The sequence below is a fragment of the Peromyscus maniculatus genome, chromosome 2 (assembly GCF_049852395.1).
Source record: "Peromyscus maniculatus bairdii isolate BWxNUB_F1_BW_parent chromosome 2, HU_Pman_BW_mat_3.1, whole genome shotgun sequence".
NCBI lineage: Eukaryota > Metazoa > Chordata > Mammalia > Rodentia > Cricetidae > Peromyscus > Peromyscus maniculatus.
The window spans coordinates 50,351,530-50,379,401 of NC_134853.1; the positions used below are offsets into that span (position 1 = coordinate 50,351,530).

The window sequence follows — 27,872 nt, forward strand, 5'->3', positions numbered from 1 at the left end:
GTTTATTTCTAAGTTCATTTTCTAGCTTGTTAAGCTACATTTGTCCCACATTTTGCTGCATATTGCTTTTATTATTACAAAGTCCTAAGGTTCTTTGTTTCATTATGACTTTCAACTCAGTTTTCTGGCAGTGTGCTTTATGATTTCCAGCTATGGAGAGGTTTAATTTTGCATTTTGTTAAGCTCAAATTTACCTGCATTGTATTAGCAATACATAAGACAATTTTTTTTTAGATCTCTCCGCTTAGCTTTATGTAAAGCATGACTGAGTTTTATGAACGTTTCCCTGTGTGCTAAGAAAAATGAGTTCTAGCTATTCACTGTAAAACTCAGGTCTATTCAACCAAAGATGGCAATCACACTTTCCATATCTACTGGGTCTCTGAGAGTAACAGAAATACATAAGATCCTCAGGAAAACCTGTGGTGAGACAAACCACAAGGAGAAAAGATAAACAATAGCATGAAAATAAAGGAGAACTATAACTAACATAATACAGCAAGTAGACACAAGCAGACAAGATGGAGAAGCTCCTTAATAAGTACATACTGTCGTATGTGATACATGGGGATATCCCATAGGAGATATGACTGAAAGGAAAAAGTTGGAATTGTCAGGTGTGGTGGTGCATACCTTTAATCCTAGCACTCTGGCGGCAGACTGCCAGATCTCTAGAGTTTGAGGCCACCCTGGTCTACATAATGACTTTTAGGCAAGCCAGGGCTGTATAGTGAGGCTGTATACTATCTCAAAATAATAGTAATAGTAGTGATGATGATGATGATGATGATGATGATACTAGAATCATTCTGCAACCATTAAAAATATTAAAACAATTTTCAAAAGTCTTCCCACAATGATTAGGTTTAAAAATATGAGTTATTATAAGGATATGTTAGATAAGTCAGGGCTAAGACACATCAAGATTTTACCAGAGAACATGTGAAAAAGAAAATGGGTAAGAATTACAAAAAGCACTAGAAACTACATGTAACAACAAAGTATGCGTTTCTGCTTTGAGGGACTCAGCTGGCACCCTGCCAAGGCAAGCTTGCCTGGTTCACTTGTGAAATGCTAGGGCTGTTCTTTGGGGCAGAAGCTGTGCTATCATGGACTACCCATAAACCACTATTGCTAGGGACCTCTGCCAGGGAGGAAGACTGCCTGTGCAGGTGACAATTATGAAAATGAAGAAAATGTAATATACAAAATGCACGAAGATGGGGTATCTTTAAACTGGTTGGAGCACAAAGTACTATTGCCAAAGTTTCTTTCCTTTTTAAGTATCAAAAAAGGGGGTGAGCTATCCAACGTTCTCCATTTCTAGTATATTTTATAGATATTTTAAAGTTTGTCCCCATCATAATTTTTTAAAAGGTCTCAATCATTTAGTAGGCATCATTTCTAGGATAGGAGATACAGGCTGCAGTGGCTATACAAAGAAAGGGACCTTGAGCCTCTTCCTGCACATTAAATATCTCCTTCTGCAGCTGAATTGCAAAACATAACCTCGCTGAACCACTTGCACAAACTTCAAAGGGAACTTCAACCACTCACCTGGATACAAGCCAGAGGCTCATTTGTCCAAATTGAATATCCACCAACTAAATATATTCTCCCATTATGGACAGCAACTCCAGATTCATTCTGGCCTAAAGTAAAGAGAATTGAATAAAAAGAAAAAAAATTCCATTTCTTACATGCTTTAATTAACCCTTTTGCCACCGAGGGATACAATTTCCCCCTGTGGCATGTTTGTATACTCCCCAGGAATCTTGAAGCAATTAATCACTGTCTCCAGAACTACAATGAATTAGCCAGTACTTCTCAAAGAGTGAATCTGTGTCGAGTTAGGACCAGGCCAAAATATCTATTAACCAAACCTTACTAACTGTAGCACTCCATAGAGTAATAGTAAGTTACGTAGAACCAATAATTCCATATTATTCTGGATGTCATTAGTTTATGGTGGTGGAAACAAAGGATATTTTAGATGTGTAAGAAATCCATTGTGCTCCATGTAGCATTTGTGCCAACAAATTTAGACATGTGCTTGCCTTTATAAAGTGACAAGTGCAACCCCAAGGCATAATAACAGCCCCACCCCCACCCGATGCCTCACATGAAGACAAATGGCCAACAAGGCAGATGAAGGTGCGACCCTTCTTCCTTTACATCGTCACCAGTTCTAAGATTATATTAATGTTCCCAAGCTGAGACCAGTCTGCATCATCCCTAGATACTGACATGACAAAATGATGAAAGGATTCCCCTCCCATTTCAAAAGAGAAGACAGAAGAACTCACTAGCACACATTCTTCCCCGCAGGCAATCAGAGAGTGAAAGTCTCTTTTTATTGATGAGCTGACACAGGATTGACTGGAGTAATAAATAAGTTGGAGGCAGAATCCCAGATCCAGGGATCTAGGATCTAAGACGCCACTCTACCTGAGAGATCAGAACTTACAAGAGGCCTAAAAATCATTTCGCTGAAAGAGGAGCTTGATATGAAGCATCCAAATTTGTGTTCCCAGTGCGGCCTCCCAATAGCCTCTGTGAGTGACTGAATGCTCACTCTGCATTTAAAATGTTTTCAAGAACTGCTCGAACCCACCATTTACAGTTGGTGATTTTCCTGACTTAAAGCAGCCCTGCAAGGATCCTACCATTGGTGGCTGTTAATCACAGGAACTGATAAGAGGACGGAGTTGTCAGCTCCATCTAGGACATCAGGGTAAGCGCATTATTACTACGTTCACTCCACCCCTTTGTGTGATGAGTAGGATCCACATGTCTGATTGCTCTTCAGAGATGTATAGGTAGGGATACATGGCCAGAAAGGCTCAAATGTACAAAGCTCGAAAGTCTCATTTCCAGACTACACACAGAAATAATACACGGCAGTGACAAAAATTGAAGGCCACCATTTTCCTAAACTCCCAAGAGATAAAAGAGGATGAGGCAGTGAGAAGTTGAACTTCTTGGGGCTGGGGATGTGGCTTAGTTGGTAGAGTGCTTGCCTAGCATGCACTTGGGTTCAATTCCCCGCAGTATGTACAATTAGACATGGTAGAACACAGATGTAACCCCAGTAAAAATGGAGGAGGAGAGAAGAGGATCAGAAGGTCTTTGAAGCCATTCTGATGTGCATGAGATCATGATTTTTTTAAAAGAGGAAAAAGTAATTATCAACTCTTTGAGTGCCTTTTTCCTCCTACACATATCAAAGTTTTCACATGAATATCCATTGAGAAAAGCAAGTTGATATGCTTCTCTTTGCCATTTGAGAATGTACACAAAGGCAAAATAGAAACTAGATTCCCAGCCACCTGAAGGAGCCCAGTCTCTATCTATAAATCATGCATGTCTTCCTGGATAAAGAAAACAATTTGTATGACCTACTGTTCACATAATATTTGGAGATGTACTCTAGATGTCCAAGAAACAAGTTTGGGGATGTCTTGAATTTCTATTCTAGTTTTTGTTTTAGTCTTTATTTTTAGACATTTAAAAATATTTTTAAATTTTATTTTTATGTGTGGTTTGTCTCTGTGTGTATCTGTGTACTTACTACATGTGTTCCTGATAGCCTTGGAGGCCAAAAAGGGGCTTAAGATCTCCTGGGACTGGAATTACAAACAGTTGTGAGCTCTTCTCAGGGTGCTGGGTATCTAACCCGGGGCCTACAGAAGAGCAACCAGTACTCGTAACTACTTGGTCATCTCTCCAGTCCCTATTTTTTTTAAATTGCTTAACCAAAGATACTTGCCGGTTAACAAGTTGAAATTACAGCGTGTCCACTGGTCAGTGTCAATGTTGTAAGAATCTATATGGCGCACAAGAATCCGGTCATTATTGTAGTCTAGGTCATTGCCTCCAAGAACATAAAGTTTTCTCTGGACAGCAGCCATGGAGTGGTAGACCCGTCTCTGTAGCATGGGGCTGCGGCTTATCCACTTATTCTGAAAAAAAAAAAAAAAAGAATCAGGCACAGCAGCGGTTTAAAAAGACCCCACAGATCGCAAAGGCACTGGTGCCTCACTAGCAATAAGAACACTAATGTTGACTTGCATCTTATTGGCATATTATTTATGTATTGAAAGGTATGGGTTTTGTACATGAAAACAAGAAAGAACTATATAATCCTGGCTTGTGGCCTACATTTTAAAAAGAAAATTCAGGAGGTTTGCATTTTATAGGGCATTTTGCATTTTATAATGCAACTTTAAAATTTCATGATGCTTAGCTCATGGAAATTACTTAGGTTTAAGCACATGGCGAGTACAGTGTAGAACATACTGTAATAATCAAAGCAGTCTAGATTGAAACTATGCAATCTGTAATATTGTGCAGTCTTAAGCAATCCACTGACCCCACCCCCTCTCCCCTGTGCTCATCTCCTCATCTACACAATGGGGATAATAAAACCTGCATGACATCCAGTTATGGTGTAGAAAATGCCTCACATGTAATAAATGTCTAGTACATGTTCACTGTTTTAACAATACAGCATTTGAGGACATGTATGGTGTTACATGCCTTTAATTCCAGCACTCAGGAGGCAGAGGCAGGTGGATCTCTGTGAGTTCAAAGCCAACCTGGTCTACATACTGAAGTTCAGGCCAGACAGAGCTACATAGTAAGATCGTGTCTCAATAAAGGGGCAGGTGTATATAAACATCGAGGAAACAAGGCCCCAGGGAAGTTAGGGTAAAGGTAACTTTCCTGTTCTTTCCAAAATTAACCTGAGACCAGAGGACAAGCTAAGATTTACAAGCTTACTGTTTCCTTTGTATCTGAATCTTCCCACACTTTAACACATATGAAATTATGTCTTTTGCCAACTAGGATAGCGTTAGGTCTAGAGATATTTATTTATATTGGCAGAAGGCCAAGCTTTATATGACAATGTTAAGGAATGGAGAAGTCTTTAATATTTGACTCTAGATTATCCTCAATAATAATAATTGTAAGATCAGCCATCTTAACATATGATTCCTATTTAAAATGCAATACAAATTTTAAAATCTGAGAATCAACCATGGCTTTGGATTTACATTTCAACTAACCAATTGACAGACAAGAAAACTGAATGATAGATCAGTAAATAAACCTAACCACTTCCTTCTTCATAGACACTCAACATATAGGAAGAACCTCATTTCCTTTTTGCCAAGACAAAATTGGAATTGAACCAGAAAAATCATATGATGTTTTGCATGCACAGAATTTCACCAGTTCACAAAGCTGTAAGAAAAAAAGCAATCTACAGCATAAACATGCTTGTATAAACATTGGCATATATACTATATACTATAGGCACTTATATACTATACACTATACACTATAGGCACATACACTGTGGCATCTATTCACTATAGGCACACACACTGTGGCATCTATTCACTATAGGCATACATCCTATGGCACTTATTTGTTATAGGCATGTATTTGCTCATTTCTAATTTCTTGTGGTATACTGCAGAAAAAAAGAAGTTGTTTAGTTTGAGAGGCTTATACTGTCTGGTCCCTCTGAACACAGAATCTCCCCAATCCAACACAGTCTTTAATAAAAAGTCAAAGCTAGATTTCAGACATTTTGCTAAGAAATATCTTTAATGCATTATGCTTGAGTGAATTTTAAAATTCTGACGATGCTTATCTTGGGTGCTCTCTATGCGATAACCTATTACAGTATTAGGAATCAGTGTTTGCATTAGCAGTCCAGTCCCCTGCCACAAGACTGTAGATGCCATCTGGTTTGCAAAGCCTGCCTACATCCCCTGATTATATCTTTAGCTTCCTTCACGGCAATGCCTGCCAGGTGAGCCGCCACCCGCTGCAAAGGCAAAGAAGCAGAGAGGCCTGGTGGGGTCATTCCTAATAAGCTAGCGTGTGAATACTAATCAGTAGTGGGAAGCAGAGGTCACCCCAGCCTGCCTGTTGGCAGGTAGCGATGTGCTCTGTGGCAGATGGCAGGCATTATCGACTCTCCACAAAGGCCTAGAAGAGAAATCAGCACCAGGGCTGAATGATAGAGTTATTGAGATTCTGAGCAAGATGCAAGCAGATGTGATGTTTGCCAGTACCCACCGTAAACAATATGCCAGCAGAATTTTTAAAAAAGAGCATGTGTGTACAAACACGAAACCGAACTCATTTAAGCAATGCTAATGCCGTCTTCCTCCTTAACCATGTGTGCACCAAACTCAGGCTTCTGCAATTAGTGGTCCCTCGTGAGACAGCTGACCCATGAACGTTCATTCTCTGCAATTTACGACTTTTAATAGTATCAGGAGACATACTTGTGAAAAGAGAAATGCCCTCCTCAGTCAAGTCATTATGAAAAATCCAGCAGGAACACTGGGGGCGCTATGCACACACTTGTAGGACCTTATCAGACTCAGCCTGCCAAAGTCAACCTGGGGTTTCGTATCCAAATATTGCTAACTGGTTGATATTAAACCTCCACGTCGCACCATTTTGGAATACTGTCACAATCAAGAAATATTTAGATATCCAAGACCTGGAAATAGTAAAATTCCTAAGATTTTGCCCATTTGAAGATACTTTAATAGAAGGAAAAGAGAATTAAAAACGTCTCATTTTAGGGGAAAAGGGGAATTAAGTGTGCACCAAAAGTACACAGAAAGGACCATCTGTTAGAGGCATACCATTCCCAGACTCTTTCAGACACTTCTGATCTGTACTATTCCAGAACACTGTTGGCTATGGTAAGTCAAATGACAGTATTTGACTTGAGAATAACAAAGTCATCGTGATGTTTCCTGCCCAAAATGGCATCCCTTCCAGAAGGACATAGGTACAAACCAAATCCTCTCTACAGAATGCAAAGCTCTGTGTCGTTATGTGTAGCATGAAACTGCAGGAGCTGAACTTTTGCAATAATAATGAGGAACCAAAAGTATTCCCCTAGATGCTTTCTTTTCCCCATGTAGCTTAAGGTGCATTTGTGTGGCATTCCAATGAATACTTTCCGTGGAAGTCTTTCGTAAATGCATTTTAATTAAGGTAATGACTTCTTATGAAGTTCTTACCTGGTTGGGTTCATACACCATCAGTCTGTTCTGATACTGTGCCGTGTTAGTTACCCCACCTGTAATGGAGTAGCACAGGTTAGACCTTTCCAAAATAAGTAGGAGCTACAATTAAAGGACAATCAGCTACTATTGTGCATCTTTGTATGCTATCAAAGAAAACCCATGATATAATTTTAAGAAGTTTATTGTAGGGGGGTGTGGGATGAGAGGAGAGAGTATAGGCAGAGATGACTAGAACTGGGAGACATTTGGGGGGGGCGGTGTGGAAACCTAGTGCAGTGGAACCTCCCTGAAATCTATGTGGGTGATTCCTAGTAATGGGGGATACGAAGCCTGCACTGTCCATCTTCTGTAACAAGGCAAGGCTTTCAGTGGTGGAACTGGGACATCAACCCAACCCCAAAATTTTCGACCTATAATCTGTCCTGCCTCCAAGATGTGCTGAAATAATGGTGGTGCAGAGCTTGTGGGAGTGGCCAACCAATGACTGGTCTAACTTGAGGCCCATAACACAAGAGAGAGTCCATACCCAACATTGCCTGATGGCCAGGAACCAGAGGCTGGATAGCCAAAAACGTAGGATAGAGTAAACACAACTAGCCAAGGGGGAGGGGGGAACACCAATTAAATGATTCCTAATGATATTCTGCTGTACTCATAGTACAAAGCCTAGTCCAATCATTGTCAGAGAGACTTCATCCAGCAACTGATGGGAGCAGATGCAGAGACCCACAGCCAAACATTAGGCAGTGAGCTTGGGAAACCCACACAGAAGAGGGAGCAAGGATCGTAGGAGCCAGAGTTGTCAAGGGCACTACAAGAACAAAGCCCACAGAATCAACTAAGCAGAACTCATAGGGGCTCACAGAGACTGAAGCGGCAGGAGCTTGCATGGGTCTGCATTAGATCCTCAGCATATATGTTATGGGTGTGTAGTTTGGTGTTCTTGTGGGACTCCCAACAGTGGCAATAGGGGGTGTCTCTGACTCTTTTGCCTCTTTTGGGGACCCTTTTCCTCCTATTGGGTTGCCTCCTCCAGCTTCGATACGAGGGTTTGTGCCAAATCTTATCGTAACTTGTCATGCTATGCTGTGCTCCGTTGATATCCCTGGGAGGCCTGCTCTTTTCTGGAGGGAAACAGAGAAGTGGCTCTGGGGCAGGGTAGAGGGTGGGGGAGGGAACTAGGAGGCAGGCGTGGAGGGAAGGGAAACTGCAGTTGGGGTGTATCGTATGAGATATGAATAAGTAAGAGAAAGAAACTTATCGTAGAAGAAGCAGATTCCTCTTCCAGAAGTATTGTGGTAGCAATCTGCTTGAGAGCAAGCAGTGAGTAGTCGCTAATAACAGCTCTGCATGGCCAGATACAGGGGCAAAGGGGTGGGGTGGTACAGCACACACAGAGTAAGTTTCTCTCTATGTAATTTATTCTAGGGACGGAGTGGCATAGACTGTCCCTGTCTCTAGCTATGTTAGCAATGTTAGAGCTCTAAGCTCTGTGCATTAGCAGGGTGATAGCTTCGCATATCTTTGGAAGAACCACATATAGCAAAAGTCTACCAAGACAGTTAGGGCCAGTACTGTGTAGGAGGAAACAACAATATCCATGAATGTGCCACAGCAAAAAATACAGAAATCATATTTAATAATACATTTTCAGTTTGCTGAAAATGTTATCTCAATATGAAATCCATATAAAATTTACTGAATTTTTTTTTTATTTCCACACAAAATCTTCAAAATCCAGGGTGCACTGGATACGGCACAGCTAAGTCACATTCCAAACACTGACTGTGACAAGTGGAGCGAGTGGCCCCTGGGCACCAAATGGGACAGCACACTAAACTGCGACAGTGCAATCGCTTCAGTCAACTTAAAAAAAATTCTCTTTCAGTGCTTCTAGCTAAGAGACCAGACTTTCTGCTTAACTAGAAGCCATAAAAGTCAATACTTTTAACTGTTTTTCCTACCTGTCCCCACAGAGGTTGAGGCCTAAAAATCGCCCAAATCTGAAACTTTTTGAATGCAGACATATTAACACAAGTAGACAATCTCACAGCTGACCTTAAGTAAGATGCCACAGTAAAACCACAGGAACACTAAAAATTTGTATGAAATTATCTTCTGATTTTGTGTATGAGGTTAAATGAATTTTCTGTTTAAAAATGGTTGTCACCCCTATGACATTTGATCATAAATATACAACTATCAGAGAATCTGGAAGTCTGAATGTATCCAAACACTTCTATTTCCAAGCATTTTGGACAAGGGATGCTCAGCTCTTACGTGCTTCTCTTCATGTTTGTGCTGTACAATAAACCCCATAAAATCAAGACATTTTTAATTCTAGTTTAATTTTTCTAGCAGGTGGAAAAACTCCAAGGAACAGCACATAAATCAAAAAGTGTGATATTTTTAGCCATGTAATAATGGGAATATGAGGACTCTATAACCCATCTTTATAAGTACCACCCATAAGTAGTTACACATACTAGTGTAAAAGAGTATTCTTAATAAGAATCAGAAAGACCCGATTCTTAAATATAGATTCAAACTTGGGTCAGGTGGAAAAGATGTTCCTGTAGGACTCTCCTAATTTGGAAGATACAGGTAGCTCTAAGACTGAGCACAAGGCTTTAGCACACTCTCCTACCTTAGGCTGCTTTCTGATGCTAGGACCCCATCATTGCTTTTTAAAAATCACTTACTTTAGATTAGGTCTAGTTGTAATGACTTTCTCTGTCTCTTTGAAATGTCAATTATTTTAAGACACTTGCCACTTTTAGCAAACAAGAATATCTTTTTTAAGGACCTAGATCTCTTTGAAATATCATGGAGGAAAGTGATGTCCTTGCCCTCAGTTTTTAGGAGAGGAAAGGAGTCTAGTTTTGATTGGCACCAACTATCAAATTCAAATGGCCTCATTACAGGGGGAAAGGTTGCAAACTAAGGAAAAACTGCATGTGCCTGCTCCATCCCCTGAGCAGCCTTCCTCCACAGTTCTTCATTTGCTCTCTCTGGTGCTGAAGAAAACCTGTGTTTCCATAGAGCAGATTCGGAACTCTCATCTCTGTCTCCTTTGGCTGTCGTTCCTCACGCAGCAATTTGTTTTTTGTTCTGACAGTCTAAAGGCTCTGAGTAGGTCTCTACCATCAACTCCAACTCCAGAATTCAGAGGATTAATACGTAACTTAGAACAATATATTAGTACCAATACTACTAGACACATAAAGATGGTCACTGGTCCAGGACAGTCATTTCCCCAAGCCCTGGTAAAAAGACTGGATACTCCATGTAATTAATAGTGGCCAGGGTTAACTGGAAAGTTATATTTTTAAAAAATTCTGTAGCCTTCAATCAACTTTAAAGTACATATTATACAAAGGAAGGCACTACTTTTACAATCAACAAAAGCTTCATCTACAGAGAACAGAAAGGAAGGAGATCCCTGTTCTTAAAGAAAGCTTTCTCTGGATTTACTGAATGTCTCATTTCTAAAATGGGGCCAAAGTAAAAGAAACCACATTTAAGAAACATAAAGGTGAAATCCCAACATAGAATCAAGTTGTACATCAAAACAAACAGAGAGCCATATTTCCGTTTACTCCTGATCTCTGCTTCCTCTCTGACTAAAAACAAAATGTTGAATTCTCTCTCAGAATAACCACATAAGAATAAATTAATCTACTGAGACCACACATGTGCTCGAGGTCAGAATGATTGCCAGCGCTTGTGATTGGGGCTATAACCACCAGATTAATGTCCAGGTCCCCTCTGATCACTTCTCTTAACAGAAAACAAGCAGGAGGCCAAATGCCCAGTTCTTACTATGAAACTTTAAAGCATCTCTACTTGTTTTAGAAATATGGATCAAAATTAAGATCTACTGCAGTAAACTACCCACTTTATGACAATATTGAACTATTTGTTGAACTATGTATAACAGAGTCTGCCCATCATAGACTACATGTACAATTGATGAATTACAGTGCAGCTACCACATCCCCTCAGCTACATGGGGTACACAACTGATCACCATACTCTTCAGAATTATTGTTCAGAATCATATTATTTATTCACTTCCACAGACACATCCATAATTGATTTTTATTAATCTGCACTCAATAATTAGATTCCTTAGCATTACACAAAAATTTTTGCTCATATGATGCTGTTTAGAAATGAGATATTGGATCACTAGTTGGGAATAAAAATGCAAGTCCCAGTTAGTTATCTGCATGATTACCTCTAGAATGTGAAGACACAGGAGGTGCCTGACAGACTCATGCTGTAACTTTTGCCAAGTCGGGATTGCAAAGGGAAACTGGGGAATTGCCTCGATTGCTTTTCCTTTTGAAGTAATTTACAAATGAGCACATAAACAAATCCATTTCTTCGCAGTACAAAAAATAAATTTTACAGAAAGCATCCAAGTTTTCAGCCCACATTTATTCCAAAGAGCTTCATCATTACATTCCCTTCACATACAACTCTTCACTTTAGATTAATCTGCTGAAATGAGATGCTAAGGATTTGCATACAGATTTGACTATACAAAAATAGATATGAAATTAATAACAGTCTCTATATGTTTTAATTTCTCCTGCTCTGGAGTACCCTTGCCTGCAGCAGTATTCCTGGCTTTGAAAGTCATCAAGCTGATTTGTCTGCTCTGGGTTATGATGCCACATGCTGCTGTACTGTCCCCTGCAATCAAAGCACTTGCAAAGATAGATTCCATGCCTTCTTCTATCGAGTATATTTTATAGATTGGCAGTTTGATCTCTCTCCCCCACCCCAGGAGGGATAATCTGCATCTTAACAGCTTTCCATAGATACAGCTGTCATTAAATATGCCATCTCATATCAGCATCCATTTTTTAAAACCAAGTTTTCTCTAACTTTGAAGTGTCATAGTCAAAGTTAAGACTTCTCAGCCAAAATTGAAAATGAGCAACCTTGCCTTATACTTTTGAACTGTACCTTAAAGATATACTGCAGGTTCCCCAAAGTCAAATAAGTCTTTAAAAACTGCCAGGAGGAATGAAAAGTTACTACCATGCTACCACGAGTGAGAAGCGCATTCTATCATCAAGACAAGAGGAAAGCATTTTTCTTACGCTTCCCTGTACAGCTCTCCACAAAACTTGTGTCAAATGGATGAATGCAAACCGGAGACGATGACAGGTGACTGCCAAACAGCCTTTGTCTCTGCTACCAAGAGATGCTAAACACTCACACAGTGTGCGGGGCAACAATAGCTCCTCACTGACAGCTTCTACAAAGCAGTGGCTTAGACAAGCTCTTCTCATGCTCTGGCTAGAGCAGGTCCTCGCTGATGCTACTTTTTTCTCTTTCAAATTGCATTTATTTACTGGTTGACTGGGGAGAGAGGCATGCATGTGTGCCAGGGTGCATGCATGGAGGTCAGAGGACAATTTGCTGGAATAGGTTCTCTCCTTCCACTATGTGAGGGCTCAGTGACCAAACTTCAGCCATTAGGCTTGATCGGGCACCTTTACCAACTGAGTCATCTCACAGGTCCTGCTTTTTTAAAAAAAGAAAAACAACAACAACAACCAGGAAACACGTCTTTGATGAGTGAATGATCCTATGCTTAAATTCGAGGAGGAGAGGCCGGTGGTTCCTAACACTAACAATGTTATGGCCTGACTGAAAGCAAGATCAAGGAGCTGGTCACCTCCATGCTCCAAAGATGGAAGATTCTGCCTGCAAACTGAGGATTGAGGGGAACTAGCTTGACTTCTCTGACGCTCTCTTGCATGCTCACAGTACCACTCTTACATCCACCTAGGGGAAGGGTAGAAAGAACAGGAAAAAGAGTCTATCTTTGGGGAGCCATGTACCACAGCTAACTTCAGGTTTCCCATAAGGAAAATGAAGATTCTGCTCTCCCTCAGAGGCTTAGATGACTAGCACACAGGCCATAAAAGCAGTCCAGAAGGGGACATTTGCTACAATTCTGGAGTCATTGTATCAAAATTTCTTACCATTTCCCTGTAAAAGACATTAAATTATTGGATGTATTTTGCAGTCTGAATGCAATTTCCTGTGGTACCATTTGTTTTCCTATGTATGGATATGTGTATGCATGTGTGTGAAGGTACGCTTGCACAAGTGTGTGAAAGCCAGGGGACAGCCTTGGGTGTCATTACTCAGGCACTACCTACTTTATTTTTCTTTATTTGTTATTTTATTTTTGGTTTTTCAAGACAATGTTTCTATGTGTAACAGCTCTGGCTGTCCTAGAACTGGCTTTGTAGATCAGGCTGGTCTTGAACTCACAGAGGTCCTCCTGTCTCTGCCTCCCTGAGTGCTGAGTGCTGGGATTAAAGATATGTGCCACCACCATCCGGAAATTCTTTTTTTTTTTTTGAGACAGGTTCTCTCATTGACTTGTAGAACACTAGATAGGCTAGGGTCTGGCCAGCAACACAAAAGATCTGACCATCTTTACCTCCCCAACACTGGATGACAAGTGCCTACCCCTGGGCCTGGCTTATTTTTCTTTGGATTCTGATGATGGGACTCAGGCATTTTACCCTCCCAAGCATTTTACCCACTGAGCTATCTACCCAGGCCCTACAGTTCTTTTTTTAATAAGCAGAATAATTGACTATTGTACTTGGCCTTTTTCTTCTTTAATAGTTTCAGTTTCCTATTATTTAAACATATTCCAATTTCATACTCATAGTTTAATTACTCTAAAAATGGCGACATTAAGTATGAGCTCATATTAATTATTTTTATAGAACTAAGCTGACTATTATCCTTTGAGAAAAGTGGCACAGTGGGAATAGATACAAATAAGTTTTAAAAATAAACACTTTTATTTTGAGACAGGATTTCATTCCCTAGTCCAGGCTAACCTAGAACATACTATGTAAGTTGGCCTTGAACTTGTAACAATCCTTCTAGGTCATCCTCCTATGTGCAAGTGTTGGGGTTACCAGTGTGAGACTCAATACCCAGCTAAAACAAAACATTTCTATTATCTATTTTTACAAGCCACAAAATGGTCTATATTTTCATGATGCTTATAATTCTGTATAAAGAATTAGAGCCAGGTATCTTTACACTACATTGGCATGTTGAATAACACATTTAACCATGTATTAAATTAAAACAAGTATCCCTATGATTTTTGTCACACTTAAGAAGCTCACACAAATGAGTGTGTAACCAACACACTAAAATGTGTAAGAAGAAGAGTCTCAAACTTACAACTGTGTAATCTATAAAAGACTGCTGCCCTTGAAAATGTAAATGATGTTTATGTCATCTAGAGTGAACAAGGACAAATTTCTAACCTAGAAATAGGTAAAGTGCCTACCACATGTTATTTTTAAATAAGTGAAATCTACCAAAATGCTATGTCAACTAGGGGAACCTGCCATTTAAGATCTAATTAAAAATTCACTGTAACTCCCTTTGCTCCCTTTGAAAGTCGGAATCCTGCCTCCAAAGATTCTGCACATTGTCAGCAGGGTTCCAATCTCAAGTCACAACCTCTCTGTAGTAGTCCTCAGTGGCTTTGCTGGGTTCTTACTGGGTCTTTAATTGCTCTCTCATCAGCCAGGTTCTTCAGCCACTTGTTATGATGTAGCTTCCAGCATCTTACATCTCTCAAGTTCTTAGAGTGGTCCCATTCACTCAGCTTCTTTCACTAGTTCTGTCTCTCTAGGGCAGAGACACAAGAGATCATCAAACCAAAAGGCTGTTCTTTCTGTGAGAAAAACCCTGGAGTTTTCAACTTAAAAGAATGATTTTAGGGAATGAACAAGAATAAATATCAACATTCCAGGACATCATCATTTTTTCTATGTATCATTGACTTTTAGGGGATATGTTATGGAGAAGTTCTATTTATAAGTTAAGTATGTGCAGCCAAATATTAGGCAGACCTCAGGAAATCCTGTGGAAGAGGAAGAGGAAGGATCATGGGAGCCAGAGGGGCCAAGGACACCATGGTGGGGGGGAGGGGAAAGTCAACTGTCCTGGGCTCATGGGGGCTCATGGAGACCAAACCGCCAACCAGAGAAGCTGCATGGGACTGACCTGGGCCCTCTGCATGTGTGGCAGTGTGTGGCTTGGTCTTCTCCTGGGACTCATGGCAGAGAGAGTGGGGGATGTCCCTGATTCTGTTGCCTGCTCTTGGGACCCTACCCTCCTGCTGGGTTGCCTCATCCAGCCTTAATAGGAGAGGAGGTGCCTAGTCTTGGGGCTGGCTAATATGCGTGGAAGGCCTGCACTTTTCTGAAGGGAAGAGAGAGGAGTGGATGGGGACGGGGACGAGGTGGACTAGGAGGAGAGGAGGGAGGAAGAGGAAATTATGATCGGACTGGGAAAATTAACAAACTAATTAATTAATTAATTAAAAAGAATAATTCAAGTGTGTGTTTCTCAGACCTTCTCTAAAAATGAAAAACAACTGGTGACTATATGGTCAGTGGTTCTCAACCTTCCTAGTGCAGTGACCCTTTAATACAGTTCCTTATGTGTGGTGACTATGAAATTATTCAGTTGCTAGTTCATAACTGTAATTTCGCTACTGTTATGAATCATAATGTAAATATCTGATATAGAAGAAATCTGATACTGGACCCCTACAAGGGTTGCCACTCACAGGTTGAGAACCACTTGTTTAGAGGGAAAAACCTCGTTTTTTTTAAACCCTGTCAAATATTAGCTCTCTGACCAGGGAGCCACTGGACCTCTTTATGCTGCATTTTCTGGACAGCAATATAAAGATGAACAAGCTACTCTTTGGGACACAGCTAAGTGAGGTAGGGATAAAGCTTGCACTGGTTCTTCAAGATGAGATCAGGAGATCTCAATGCTTTCCTTCCTTTAAACCACTTAGTTTTTGGTTTTTTTTTTTCTTTTTTAAGCATTGTGGGTAACTCATTTCTCTTTGGCCTCCATCTCAGTTCAGTAGCAAGGTTTGCTTTAATTTCTTTCAGCTGGCTGGGAGTTTAAGGTTTGAGTAGAAGAGAAGGAAACATAATGACTGGGATCAACCGGGTCCTAGATTCTAAGACAACACAGATTTAATTCTTAGTGGCTATTCCACTTCACTGGGAACGTTCAAGCTGACATTCAAGTTATGAAGTTCCCAACTATGTGGCTCCCTGTGTGACAGATGCTTCCTGGAGTCCAGGGCAACAAGCCCTGCCCCAGATTGGACTAGCCAGGGTGCTAGCTGCTAAATTCATTCCTGAAGGAGCCCCTGAGCTATTCCTAGCCTGGGAACCGTTTATCAACAGTGGATGCATTGGTATGCCTCTGTATACACGACCAAAACAGAACAAAAGGCTTTCCAACTTGGTATAGGTTTTGAAAGCTTCATTTTAAAAAACCTTTCGGTTTGCTGTTTTGTTTTGTTTTTCCTCAGAGCTTTTCCCAAGGTCCTCTCCTTGGGCCCTCCAGCTTGAATAAGGCACAATCTCAACAGAAGTTTTCATCAAAATCTCACTTGGATCTATCAATAAGGAAACTCCTGGTTTTTGCTCCTCACCACTGGTACTCAGAAACCACACCCATCATCGCTCTGAACTGGTACCTGGGCCCACAGTTATCATCTCCCTCCACTGGTACCTAGACCTACACCCATCATTTCCCTTCTTTGGGCTGTGTTAGAGAATCTCTTTCTTCTTCACTGTCCTAGGATCTCTTCCCTGTTCAGAACTCTACATCTGCTGTCAGGATCCAGGATTCTCATCCCTGGTACTGAGGAATTGTTCTCAGGTTTTCCCAACCAAATGGAGGCCTCTCTTTCCTATATCTCTCCTTGCTAACAAATTTATTTAATTCACTTACATCCTTTTTAAAAAAGAAAAGTCCTTCTGTTGATCTGGATTTTCTTTTTTAACTAACTACTTTTTTCTAAGATAAATTTCTTTTTGCTTTCCTTTTTATCCTTTTAATCTCCTTTTCCCTTCTTAAAGTCAAAAGCTATTTATAATGAAAGGAAAAAAATGTTGCTGTCACAAGGACTGAATTATATATGCCCCCAGAAACGTACAATCTCTTCCCATAAGTAGGAGTTCAGGGGAAGCCTGACAATACCTGGAACATTTTCTGATGAGCTCTGACTCAGGGATGAAATTTCGTTTTTTTTTTTTTTTTTTTTTTTTTTGTTTTTTCGAGACAGGGTTTCTCTGTGTAGCTTTGCGCCTTTCCTGGAGCTCACTTGGTAGCCCAGGCTGGCCTCGAACTCACAAAGATCCGCCTGCCTCTGCCTCCCGAGTGCTGGGATTAAAGGCGTGCGCCACCACGCCCGGCATTAAATTTCAATGATACAGTGTCCACAGGAATTACAGTAAAGCAGCCAGTGTAGTGTGCACCTGTAGTTTCTACCTCACTTTCTCATTACACCTTGACTAGAGTACTCTGCTTCTTCTCTCCATCTTCTATTCATCTGAAATACCTTTCACTGACATGTTTGCAACAGAAAAATGTAGGACAAGTATTTTGGACTACGGTACTTCTCTAGTACCAGACAAGTCTCACTCACTGCAGGCTTCTGTTTAGGCCCTGGTTGCTTCAAAATCCTCTCCTTCACTGCCCCTGGGTACCTCATGCTTTCAGAGGGCCCACCCAGCATCCTCCTTACTAGTGTTTCCTAACATGGTACCCTTGGACCCTTTCCAGACCATGTCCTGCCCACTGCCCATCTATCTCCTCGCTGTAGTCATCATTCAGTCTGTGATCTTGTACTTGCTCTGAAAAACAGAAGACAAGGTCCTCTGTCTAAGTCAGAGGGAGGGGGCTTACGGAATGGAGGCAAGTTAAAGCCAGTGAAGGAGAGTAGAAAGAGGGATACTGGGGAACAGAAAGCTGAAAAGTGTCACGTGCTTGGAGAACTGAGAAGATGCCCCATCAAGTCTTCCAATAAGGGTCCTACAGTCGCAACTGACTGCAGCTGTCAACACTTTTTATCCATGGTTTTTGCATTTACAGATTCAATGTGCCTTCAAAACATTTGACATAAAAACTGTGCTGGTACAAAACCTATACAGATTTCCATATCATTGTTGTCTGGACAACACACCATACCAACTATTTGCTTAGCATCTGTACTATGGTATGTGGGACAGCATGCATGGGTGCTGTGGATATCACTCTGTATAAATAAAACACTGATTGGCCAGTAGCCAGGCAGGAAGTATAGGTGGGATGAGGAGAGAGGAAAAGGACAGGAAGGAGAGAGACCAGCAAGCCACTGCCATGAAAAGAGAGATGTAAGGTACCGGTAAGCCACGAACCACATGGCTACTTATAGATTAATAGAAATGGGTTAATTTAAGATATAAGTACAGTTAACAAGAAGCCTGAGCCATTAGGCCAAACAGTTTAAATAATATAAGTGTCTATATGTTTATTTTATAAGTAGGCTGTTGGACTGCCGGAGCTTGGCAGGACCTGGAGAGAAGCTCTCCAGCTACACATGGGATTTATGTAAATAATATTATGCCATCTTAAATAAGGAACTTGAGCATATGAGGGATTCCCAACTCCCCATTTTTCTTTTATTTTTGAGATTATAATTTGATTACATAATTTCTCCCCTCTCCCTCTTCCCTGAAACCCCCATCTCCCCTCTGAGAACTTTTCTATCAGCAGGGCGTGTTTAACTGTGTGCATGCGTGTGTGTTCTTGAGCCAAGCCCTAGTGGTTCCTGAAGGACAACTACACAAGCAAAGCGGACAACCAGGTGTATCCGGTACGACATTTCCTAAAAGACAAGGGGATTCCTGAAGTGATGATGTGACGTGATGTGACGTGACGATGCTCAAGAGCAACGTCAGGGAGGAGGAATGAATGCCAGGAAGCAGCAGGGGCTGGGCCAGTTGGGACCAAGATGCTCCTTTGCATGTCTACTTGAAATTAGCTCCTGCTGTTCACATTACTTCTGTATCCTGGAAATACTCACAGCACCACATCATCACACACTGCAACTGCCTACTAGACTCAACACTGTTGCTCCAGCATGAAGCCAGAACAAGACGAAGAGAAGGCAGGAACCTTGCTTCACATCTCATGAATGATAAGGGAGGCGAGTTTCACACCTGTCAGTAACTGTACTCTATTGTTTCAATGTTTCATACCCCAACCACAGCCATCCCTGCTCTTAATTGCCAATATTTTAAATGTAAACAAAACAAGATCTGTTGCAGATAGAGAAATGCCCAAGCTATGGTATTTTAACATTACTTAAAATTACCTTGTTCTAATTTTAGTAGATAATACAAAACCCAAAGTTCTTTCAATAGACTTGAATAAATTAAAGTGACTTAAAATGGGACAACACTAGCTTCATCTAAACCCAACTAAGAGGAAAACAAGCACAGTTGTTAGGAAATTAAAGAAATGTCAACAAAGCTTCTTTTGTTGATGATATATTTAAAAACAAAATAAAACCAACGAAGATAAAAAATGTTGATTGTCAGCTCCTAGAGGGCAGGAGGTGCATTTACTGAACAATCATATTTATCTATGGCTCAGCCGCACAGTAGTTAGGATACAGTATTTACTAAGAGAATCAAGAAAGCATGAGGTGATGCTCTTAAGCAGCTGCAGTACCATTTGTCTTGTTTTCAGGCACTCATTTCATGGTTAGCATCTCACTATCTTGCTGCCACCTGACAAAAGTAAACAGGTAAGTTCTGTAAGATGGGCTCAGATTCATTTTCCTTCACATACACACACAAAAGAATCTTTTTAGTAGTTCACACGCTATCCTGTACAACAGAGGGCATGTATTTTAAAACACAGCTACAGGACATTTAATGCTTATTTTACTTCACAAATGTGAATTTCAAATCAAAATGGGATAGAGCATTTGTGAACTGGGTCACAGTGTCAAATGCTACAGAAGCCTTTAAATTTTGACTGTCTCTAACATCTTAAATTAAATGCTAATGGGCATATTCATCCAACCTAGATTCCTGAATTCTCTGGTTGTCATACTGACAAGCTGTGGACAGTTTTCAAAATTCCTTGACCCCCAAATGGGCAGAATGGGAGGCGAACAGACAGAGAGTGAGCATGCTATAAATACCAAGTCTCTGAAGAGGCATTCATTCTGTGTTCTATGAAACAGAACTAAGCCTTTAAGATCCACACTCTATAATCCACAGACAAAACTTGCAAAGTACCAGGAGGATGCCAGTGACTCAACCTTCTATCATTTGGAAATACTCGATTAGTTGGTCAACATTAAGAAATAGCTTCACATATTTTCATCTGTTCCAAGGAACCAAGCTAACATTTCCAAATCAGAGTCAGGAAGATGAAATACTCCTGTCTTCTTTTAAAGGGGCCCATGAGCAAATCCAGCCAGCCCTCCCCATTCATGGTTAAATTCACAATTGATTTATTATAAGCTAGGCCTGAGGAAAGAGGCAGACAACTGAAGGTATTAGAAATGTCACTGGTGATTTCCTCTTCTTCCCAATTAAAGGTATCATACTCTATACAGGAAAGTGAGCTTCTCATCTCAAGTGCACAGTAGGGAGAAAGAAGCCTGAGAAAATTCTGATTGTTTTCATTAAATATGGTTAACACAGGCAGCAGACGTTAGTACAAGGAACAAAGAAAATGTATTTCCCTTCACAGTAGGAGTTAAGCAAAATGAGATGGTAATAAGATATACAGTAAGGTGATAGATTTAATAAGATGGAAAGGGAAACACATAGACCTTTACTGAAAGGGAAGTTCACTTGATCCCAGGATGGTAGGTCTGGCCAGGTTTTTGAGCTTCTGCTCCCCTAAGCCTCACTGAAAGGAGCAAAGAATAGTCATGGCCTTATGACTATGTGAGGGGAAAATCAAGGATATTTTAAAAGCTAGTGTTGTGGTACCAAATATGACATACTTATTAAAATATTTATGTGAAATTCATACAAAATTTAGAAAGCACATTGCAAAATTTAAGAATATACTGCATTAACAACACATGAAACCAAATGAGTCAATGGAGGAAATGTAAATTGGGAGAATATACAAACTGCATTGATCTCATAAACCTATCGTCGCTCTGTGTCCAGGGAAGTCTGGGATAGTTCCTGCTATTAGCAAAGACTCAGTTGCAGCCATTTTGAAGTTTTTTCAGCAAAGCCAATCACAGTCCTGGTGGCTCTTTTAGTAGTTGAGATACATATTTAAAGGAAAGGAAAGAAGTTGCTAATAAGCTAAGAATTTTATTTAAATGTATCTACATAGATGCTAATTTCTAATGTTTTTATTTGGTATATAGATAGGACCGGTAAACAGTGGGTTCTAATTTATTCTCTTTGTATATTCTTAGTCCTTATTTTATGCATTAGTCCATTAACTACTTAAACTCTAATATGAGATCGGTTCCATCAATGAAAATGGCTGAGACCTCAGCCAGAGAATCTGAGCTTCTGACTGTCTCCTGGGCTATTGAAGATAGTAGAAGGAAAAATGAGCAGAGCCCAAACTAATTTAATCTAGGCATAATTTTGTCAAAATTGATGTTTAAAAACTGGAAATGGCAACTGGGGAAATCTAAGAAGCCTTCACTTCCTAACGTGGTTGTCTCTCTAAGTCAGAACATCAGGGTTGCCCTTCAATATTTAACCTAAGGATCTATCTATTATTGTTATGTGTCCTTGGTGAAAAAGAAACCCAACTTCTATTTGGTTTACAAAATGGGTATCCTCCAACTGAGAGACAAGGCAACTTCTCCCCCTGAGAACAGAAAATACAGGTTGATATCGTGGGACTGAAAACATAGGCCTCCTAGACTTCTGTACAAATAACGTGGCTGCCAGAGGGGGGTTGAAGAAAGCCAGGGTGGATAAAAAAGATCAGCAATGAGTGACAGGTTTTGGTACATGGTTTGACTATGTTTTGCTATACCCTGTTCACTATACTGGTTTCTCTAACTTTTTCCATAAGCAGAAGTGAAAAGAGTAAACTTATACAGAGCGTAAATGTCCTTCAAATGGTCGGTAAGAATGGGAGAACAAACTGGAATTGGATGACACCACTCACTAACAGTTACAGGTAACACAAAAGCTTTTTTTCCCATTAACTTATCCCTTCCTCCAGTACACAGCATAGCTAACCCCTGGATGAGAGTCTCTTGTTATACTCAACAAAATGGATCTACTAGGATTTTATTTTTCTTGCTTCCAACGAAAGGGCTCCCAGCTGGGCAGCCAAGAGTGTAAGGGAAAGCAAAGGTCTTGGGTAAGACACTGGTTGTGCAAGTCCCCCCACAGATAATCAAGAGCTGACAATGTGGACAATACAAGGCTTGGTAGAAAGGCAGGTGCGATGGGCCATTAACTTTCATCCTGAATGTTTACAATACTCATCACTCAGAAAAACAATCACAGAGAGGTCAGTTATTTCCACTTTATATTGTTTTCTATAGAGCAGGTGTTCGATAAATGGTGGCTAATTAGCAAAAACGAAATTCTTAGCTCAATCGTTCAACTACTTGGGGCCACTCTCCAGAAGATGACTTTTAAATTTAAGCTACCACAAAAGTGCTCTTCAATAAACACAATATAGGAGGCACGCTCTACCTGATATCCAAAGAAGACCATCAGCCACATATCCAGCATGACACGAAAGGGATCGGTCAAAAGACTGCACAAAAGTCCATTTGTTCTTCTTGGGGCAGTACCGTTCCACTGTGGGTAGAACCTGGCGCAGTTCATTCCTGCCCCCTACTGCATAGAGGAATTCATCCATGGCACCCAGCACAAAATGCTCCCGGCAGTTTTTCATGGGTGCTATCTCTGCCCAGGAATTACTGCGAGGGTCATAGCGACAGGCAGTCCTCACTGCACATGTCCGCCCAATGGGATGCTCCACTTCCCCTCCTGCTACAAACAGGAAGTCCCCCATGACCGCCACACAGTGATGGCTCCTTCCCACCGGCATGGGAGCCAGCTCACTCCAGTTGGCAATGGCGGCTATGAGAGCGTTCTCCTGATCCACGGGGTTGAAGTACCGAAGTTCCTTGACTTTACAGACCTCACGCTTTTTCCCACCAATGATATAGAGAGTGTCTGACTGGAAGCGCGGTTTGGTCCTGCAGGTCTGCCACACAGGCTGTGCATAGATGCTTTGGTGATACTCCAGGGCCTCATTGACAAGGGCAGTTGCGGTCTCGCTTGCCTGCACCAGGGGATGGGACAGGGCAACCGTGTGGAGAGTATCCACGTCCATTAGGCCAAAGCGGATGTACTGCAGGAGCTCGTCCAAATGCTGGTAATGGCAGTTGTGTTCCAGCCACCTCACAGCTAGCTGAAACAGAAGGAAGTGGGATGAGAGAAGGCACAAGGTAACACGGCAAGTCACTGTTATTCTTTCAGACAGCAACTAAACTCGCTCCTACACAGCAGAACACTGGAATATTCTGGTGCCTAGGCGAGGAATTTTTCCCCCCTTTTTCTGTACCAGCAGAGACACAGAAGAGCTCAAGGCCGCGCTGTTGGAGTGAGAGCGAGTGTTAAGTAGCACTCTCAGAACTTATGACAACTTTTAGGATGAACAATAATTGCTTTTCAAAGAACAAAAATACTGTGAAACAGCCCTTCATCTGCACTGAAGCCCTGTCACCTGACCACCAGGAAAAGCCCATGGTGGGCAGTGGTGCCATCACAGCTCAGCTAATGTACGTCAACCATGAACGAAGGTGCACTGTCAATACGAGTAACGTGAGAAAACAGGTGATCACCTGAGAGCGGGCGATCACTTGAGAGAAAATCAATATGGCACTAGAAGAATGATTTAGAAAAAAAGAACCCCCCCCCCCCCCCCCCCGCTTTGGTAGAGACAGCAATCAGGAGGAAGCGAGAAGAAAGGAACAATGCAGCTTCCATAATTTTTCCCTCGCTCTTACTTTTCACCATGACCGTTGCCATTTGCAATGTAAGATGCCGGTGGTTGGTTAAGAACCATTTCCACAAACAGGAGACAGGAGAATTTATCTCTGTACTATGGAGACAAATGTTAATTTTTTTTTTTTTTATCCAAATGTGACTTGATATTTGGGTGTGTTAAATCATCCTACACACTAACATAAACTAGGATACTGAGTATATCCAGTTGACATATCTGACATTGAAAATTCCTAGCAGTATCCGTATGAAACCAAGTCTCCTAGAAAATACGAAACTGGAACTAAAGGGCTTGGCAGGGGAAAGGAATGAATTTGAATACTGGATTTAACTGCTTGTGTGCTTTCTGTCTCGTGGCACTGCGGTTTGGGTCTTTCCTGTTTAGGTGATGCATGGTCTACAGAAGGACAAAGGAGGAGGTGTGCCACCCTCAGACCATTACTCCCTGGTGAAATGAACTGGGCTTGAACTGGTATAAAGAATTCTCACAAAGTCTCTAAGGGACTGGATGATTCCAGAATGCCAGGGTTTCTTTATGCACTTGACAAAGGGCTCCAAAGGGCGAAGTGCACTGTGGGCTTGTCCTCTCACCTGGAAAAAGTAAGTGGGGGAAGAGGAGCTACTTCTGTTATGCAATGAGTGCCTCTCTTAATTAACTACTGTGTAATTAAATGAAATGAAACAAAGAACCCCATTGGGTACCAATGAGGTAGAGACCAGCAAGGGAAGATAGACAACACTCTATAGATGTTTTTTAATAGAAGAGTGCATTTTCATTTAAATAAGATATCAGAGAAACTTTTTTGTATGATAGCATTGGCACTAATCAAAGTTGCAAGAGAAACACATACCTTATCTTTCACCCAGTCTCGGCTAGTATGAAGAACGTTCTCACATGTGGCATCCTATTTCCTCTCCATCTCGGTTTTAGAAGTTTTGAGAGATGGGTCCTCCCATTATTCCCATATGGAGGAAACTCAGTAACTCATAAATGGCTTTTTGTTTGTTGCTCACAGAGCTTTCAAACATTCTCAGAAGTAATGTGACCCCACTAAAAGTTGTTTCTCAGGCACCAAGTATGTTTTCTCACACACAACCTACTTCTCCCGATATGAGTAGCTGCAGTTGATGAGGTTTTGCTGTGAACCATTTTATCAGCATCCATCCAGCTCTGCATGCCTTGTATAGAAACTACAGGAACCAGCACTGGGCAAACACCAGATAAATGTTCAAGTCTCCAAAGCCTCGTTTTCAGCATGGCACTGCCTACTTAGTTAGTTCTTTCTCTCTCCATAAGTCAGTTTTTCCTAAGCCACAATCAGTCTTCCATGTCACCTCCAAATATACAGTTTATCTTTCTCTTTCCAGGACATGATGTCACTATTGGCATGAAAGGTATACAAGCTTCAGCTCTGCTTGGCTTTTAGGAACTCTCAATTCAAACTGGCAACGAACCAGTGGTCACTGGCTTTCCCTTCCCATGCCATGTTACATTATCTTCTGAAGCTTTCCATTCCCCAGTACTATATATTAATACTATACAGTAGTCTGTGGGCCTATATTAGCTTGGTTTTGAGATTATTTTTATTTCTGTATATAATTTTTACACTTCTATAATGTATTGACATTTTCAGAACATACAAGCCTGCTGTCCATGAGTTCATCTAGATTAAAAGGAAATGTAATATACAATAACTCTTCTGCTGTCAACTTCAAACCTCACTTGCACATGAGTTACCCAGTTTTCTGGTTCAAATGTAGATTCTGTCTTAGTAGCTAGAGTGGTGGGATCAGGCATCTACCTTTCTAACAAACCCTAGATGCTGCACAGGCCAACACCACTGTCTCTATCTAGATGCCACACAGGTCAATGCCTCTGTTCTTACGTTCTTTTCACTGTGATAAAATACCTGTCAGAAGCAACTTAAAGGAAGAGAGATTCACTTTGGCTCACAGTCTTAGAAGATTATAGTCCATGAAGACTAGGAAAGCAGAGCACAGAAAGTAGCCTCTATGGTGATTGTGAGGCACAATGTGGTAGCCAGTCAGAAAGCTGAGCCTGAGACCAGAAGTGGTAGTTGATAGTCTTCAAAAATCCACTCCCAGTGAACTACCTCTGCCAGCAGGTCCACCTCTAAATATTCCACAGCCTCCTAAATCACCAGCTGGTGACCAAGTCTTCAAACATGAGTCTGCAGAGGATACTTCACATCAAACCATAACCGTGACTCTGCTGTCTTTATTTTCTATTCAAAAATGTAAAGAAGAAAATCCCACTGAAACAAGCAATAATTCATGGTTAGCCACATAATGAGAGACCTAGGAAAGACAAAACAATAAGCCACCACAAAATCACAGCTACGCTGTGAGCCTCAGGAGAACACTATTCCCTGAAATGCTGAGTAAAGGGAGGATCATGGAGGGATCTTGAAACTTGTTTAGAGAGCTGAGAGACCATAGTATGCATCTCTGAAGCACAACAGAGTAAGACCCCACTTAGCTGTGCTGCATATTTTATAGGCTATATGTAAAAGAAGGGTATCCTGGACAATGGCAGCTTTCAAAATGACGTGGCATTGAGGAAGTACCATCATAGGAGGCTAGAACTCTCTTTTTCTTTTGTCTAGCCTGCCAACATCCTCATCACTGTAACCTCCAGTATTGAAGGAGAAGAAAATGGAGCATATAACCATAGTCTTATCTCTCATCTTTTTGTTTAGAGAGCCAACATGTATAAAAGAAACTATAGATTCACTTTGGGAACTCACCATCAATAGTGTTTAGGGAAAATTACCAATAGGCAAGATTTTGTCAAAACCTTTTTGGCATCATGCATTCTCATGCCCAGGAATAATGGGGGATTCTCCTGTGTGCATTCTACCTACCTCTGTTCAAACAACTCTATCAGGAATTGTCCCATCTAAAACTACTAGGAGCTTAGTTCAACCTCAGCTAATCTGTCTCAGCCTTGGGTCTTAGATAAGGACAGTGCCTGGTTCGTGATGCTATGAATATTTGCTATATGGATAGGATTTAATAACAGCTATTTTTAGTGTTTCTTCTAGTTTTTTTAGTCATTATCAGTCCTTTATTCCTTTATATTTATTTAATTTATCTATCCACTATAGGCTTCCATTGATATTTTATTATCTTACCTTTATGGCTTTCCTATAAGGCCTCTACAAGCTCTGAAAATTCCACCTTGCAGCACATGGTACATGCATGTTGGATATATAAAGCCTTTGCCCTGCTCCTTGCATGCTGGATGCTTAACACTGGTATTTGAGGTTCTTGACAGAGCACTGAACAGTACAATCTTTTAAGCTTTCAAATTAATAATGAAACTTTCAGGTGAGACTAAAGTTTTGGTTTCAGTGTCTTAATTTTACAGGTATAAACTGAATCCAGACAGATGTAAACTGAAACCTTTTAAATACTTAGCACAAACATCAAAACTAGAAATCCATTGTTCAAATTACACAATGTATCTGCTTATTATATTACTTGTCATTATTTTCTCATCAATAACTTTAAAATAGAACCCAAACAAATATGCTCTATATAATATGTAATTCGAATGACTGCAAACACTACAGACAAGAAAAATAAAGTATACTTGTAAATAACTATACTTTGCTCCAGAACATGTTGACAGTATTTTCAGCAAATCTCATGAGTTTCTTCAAAAATAAACATCATACACTTAAATATACCAATTGAAGACTTTGCAGGTGAAGAGCAAACACTCAGGGATAGGACATGCTTTTGTGTCTATATTGTTCCACATTCTTACAGAAATATATATATTTTAATGTCAAGTCATTCCTTGTGAACTCAACTGAGATCAAAGATAGGTGGAAATGGAATCCTTTCCCTTTGTTTTCCTCAGCATTTCTCTTCTGAGTGC

At 40.7% G+C, this 27,872-nt stretch overlaps 1 protein-coding gene across 4 annotated transcripts in view; it reads right to left on the reverse strand.

The window, feature by feature from the left end:
* Positions 1 to 27,872, reverse strand: part of Klhl32 (kelch like family member 32) — a 217,847-nt gene that overhangs the window by 12,583 nt on the left and 177,392 nt on the right. For 2 of the 4 annotated variants that reach the window (XM_006979249.4, XM_042270937.2), the window contains 4 exons: positions 22,643 to 23,369; positions 7,059 to 7,117; positions 3,770 to 3,962; positions 1,558 to 1,652 (listed from right to left, as the gene is read on the reverse strand). In XM_006979249.4, coding sequence (XP_006979311.1) covers positions 1,558 to 1,652; positions 3,770 to 3,962; positions 7,059 to 7,117; positions 22,643 to 23,369 — 1,074 coding nt within the window. Of the gene's footprint in view, positions 1 to 1,557; positions 1,653 to 3,769; positions 3,963 to 7,058; positions 7,118 to 22,642; positions 23,370 to 27,872 lie in introns of those variants that run through there. The other 2 variants (XM_042270938.2, XM_042270939.2) reach the window with 2 other exon arrangements.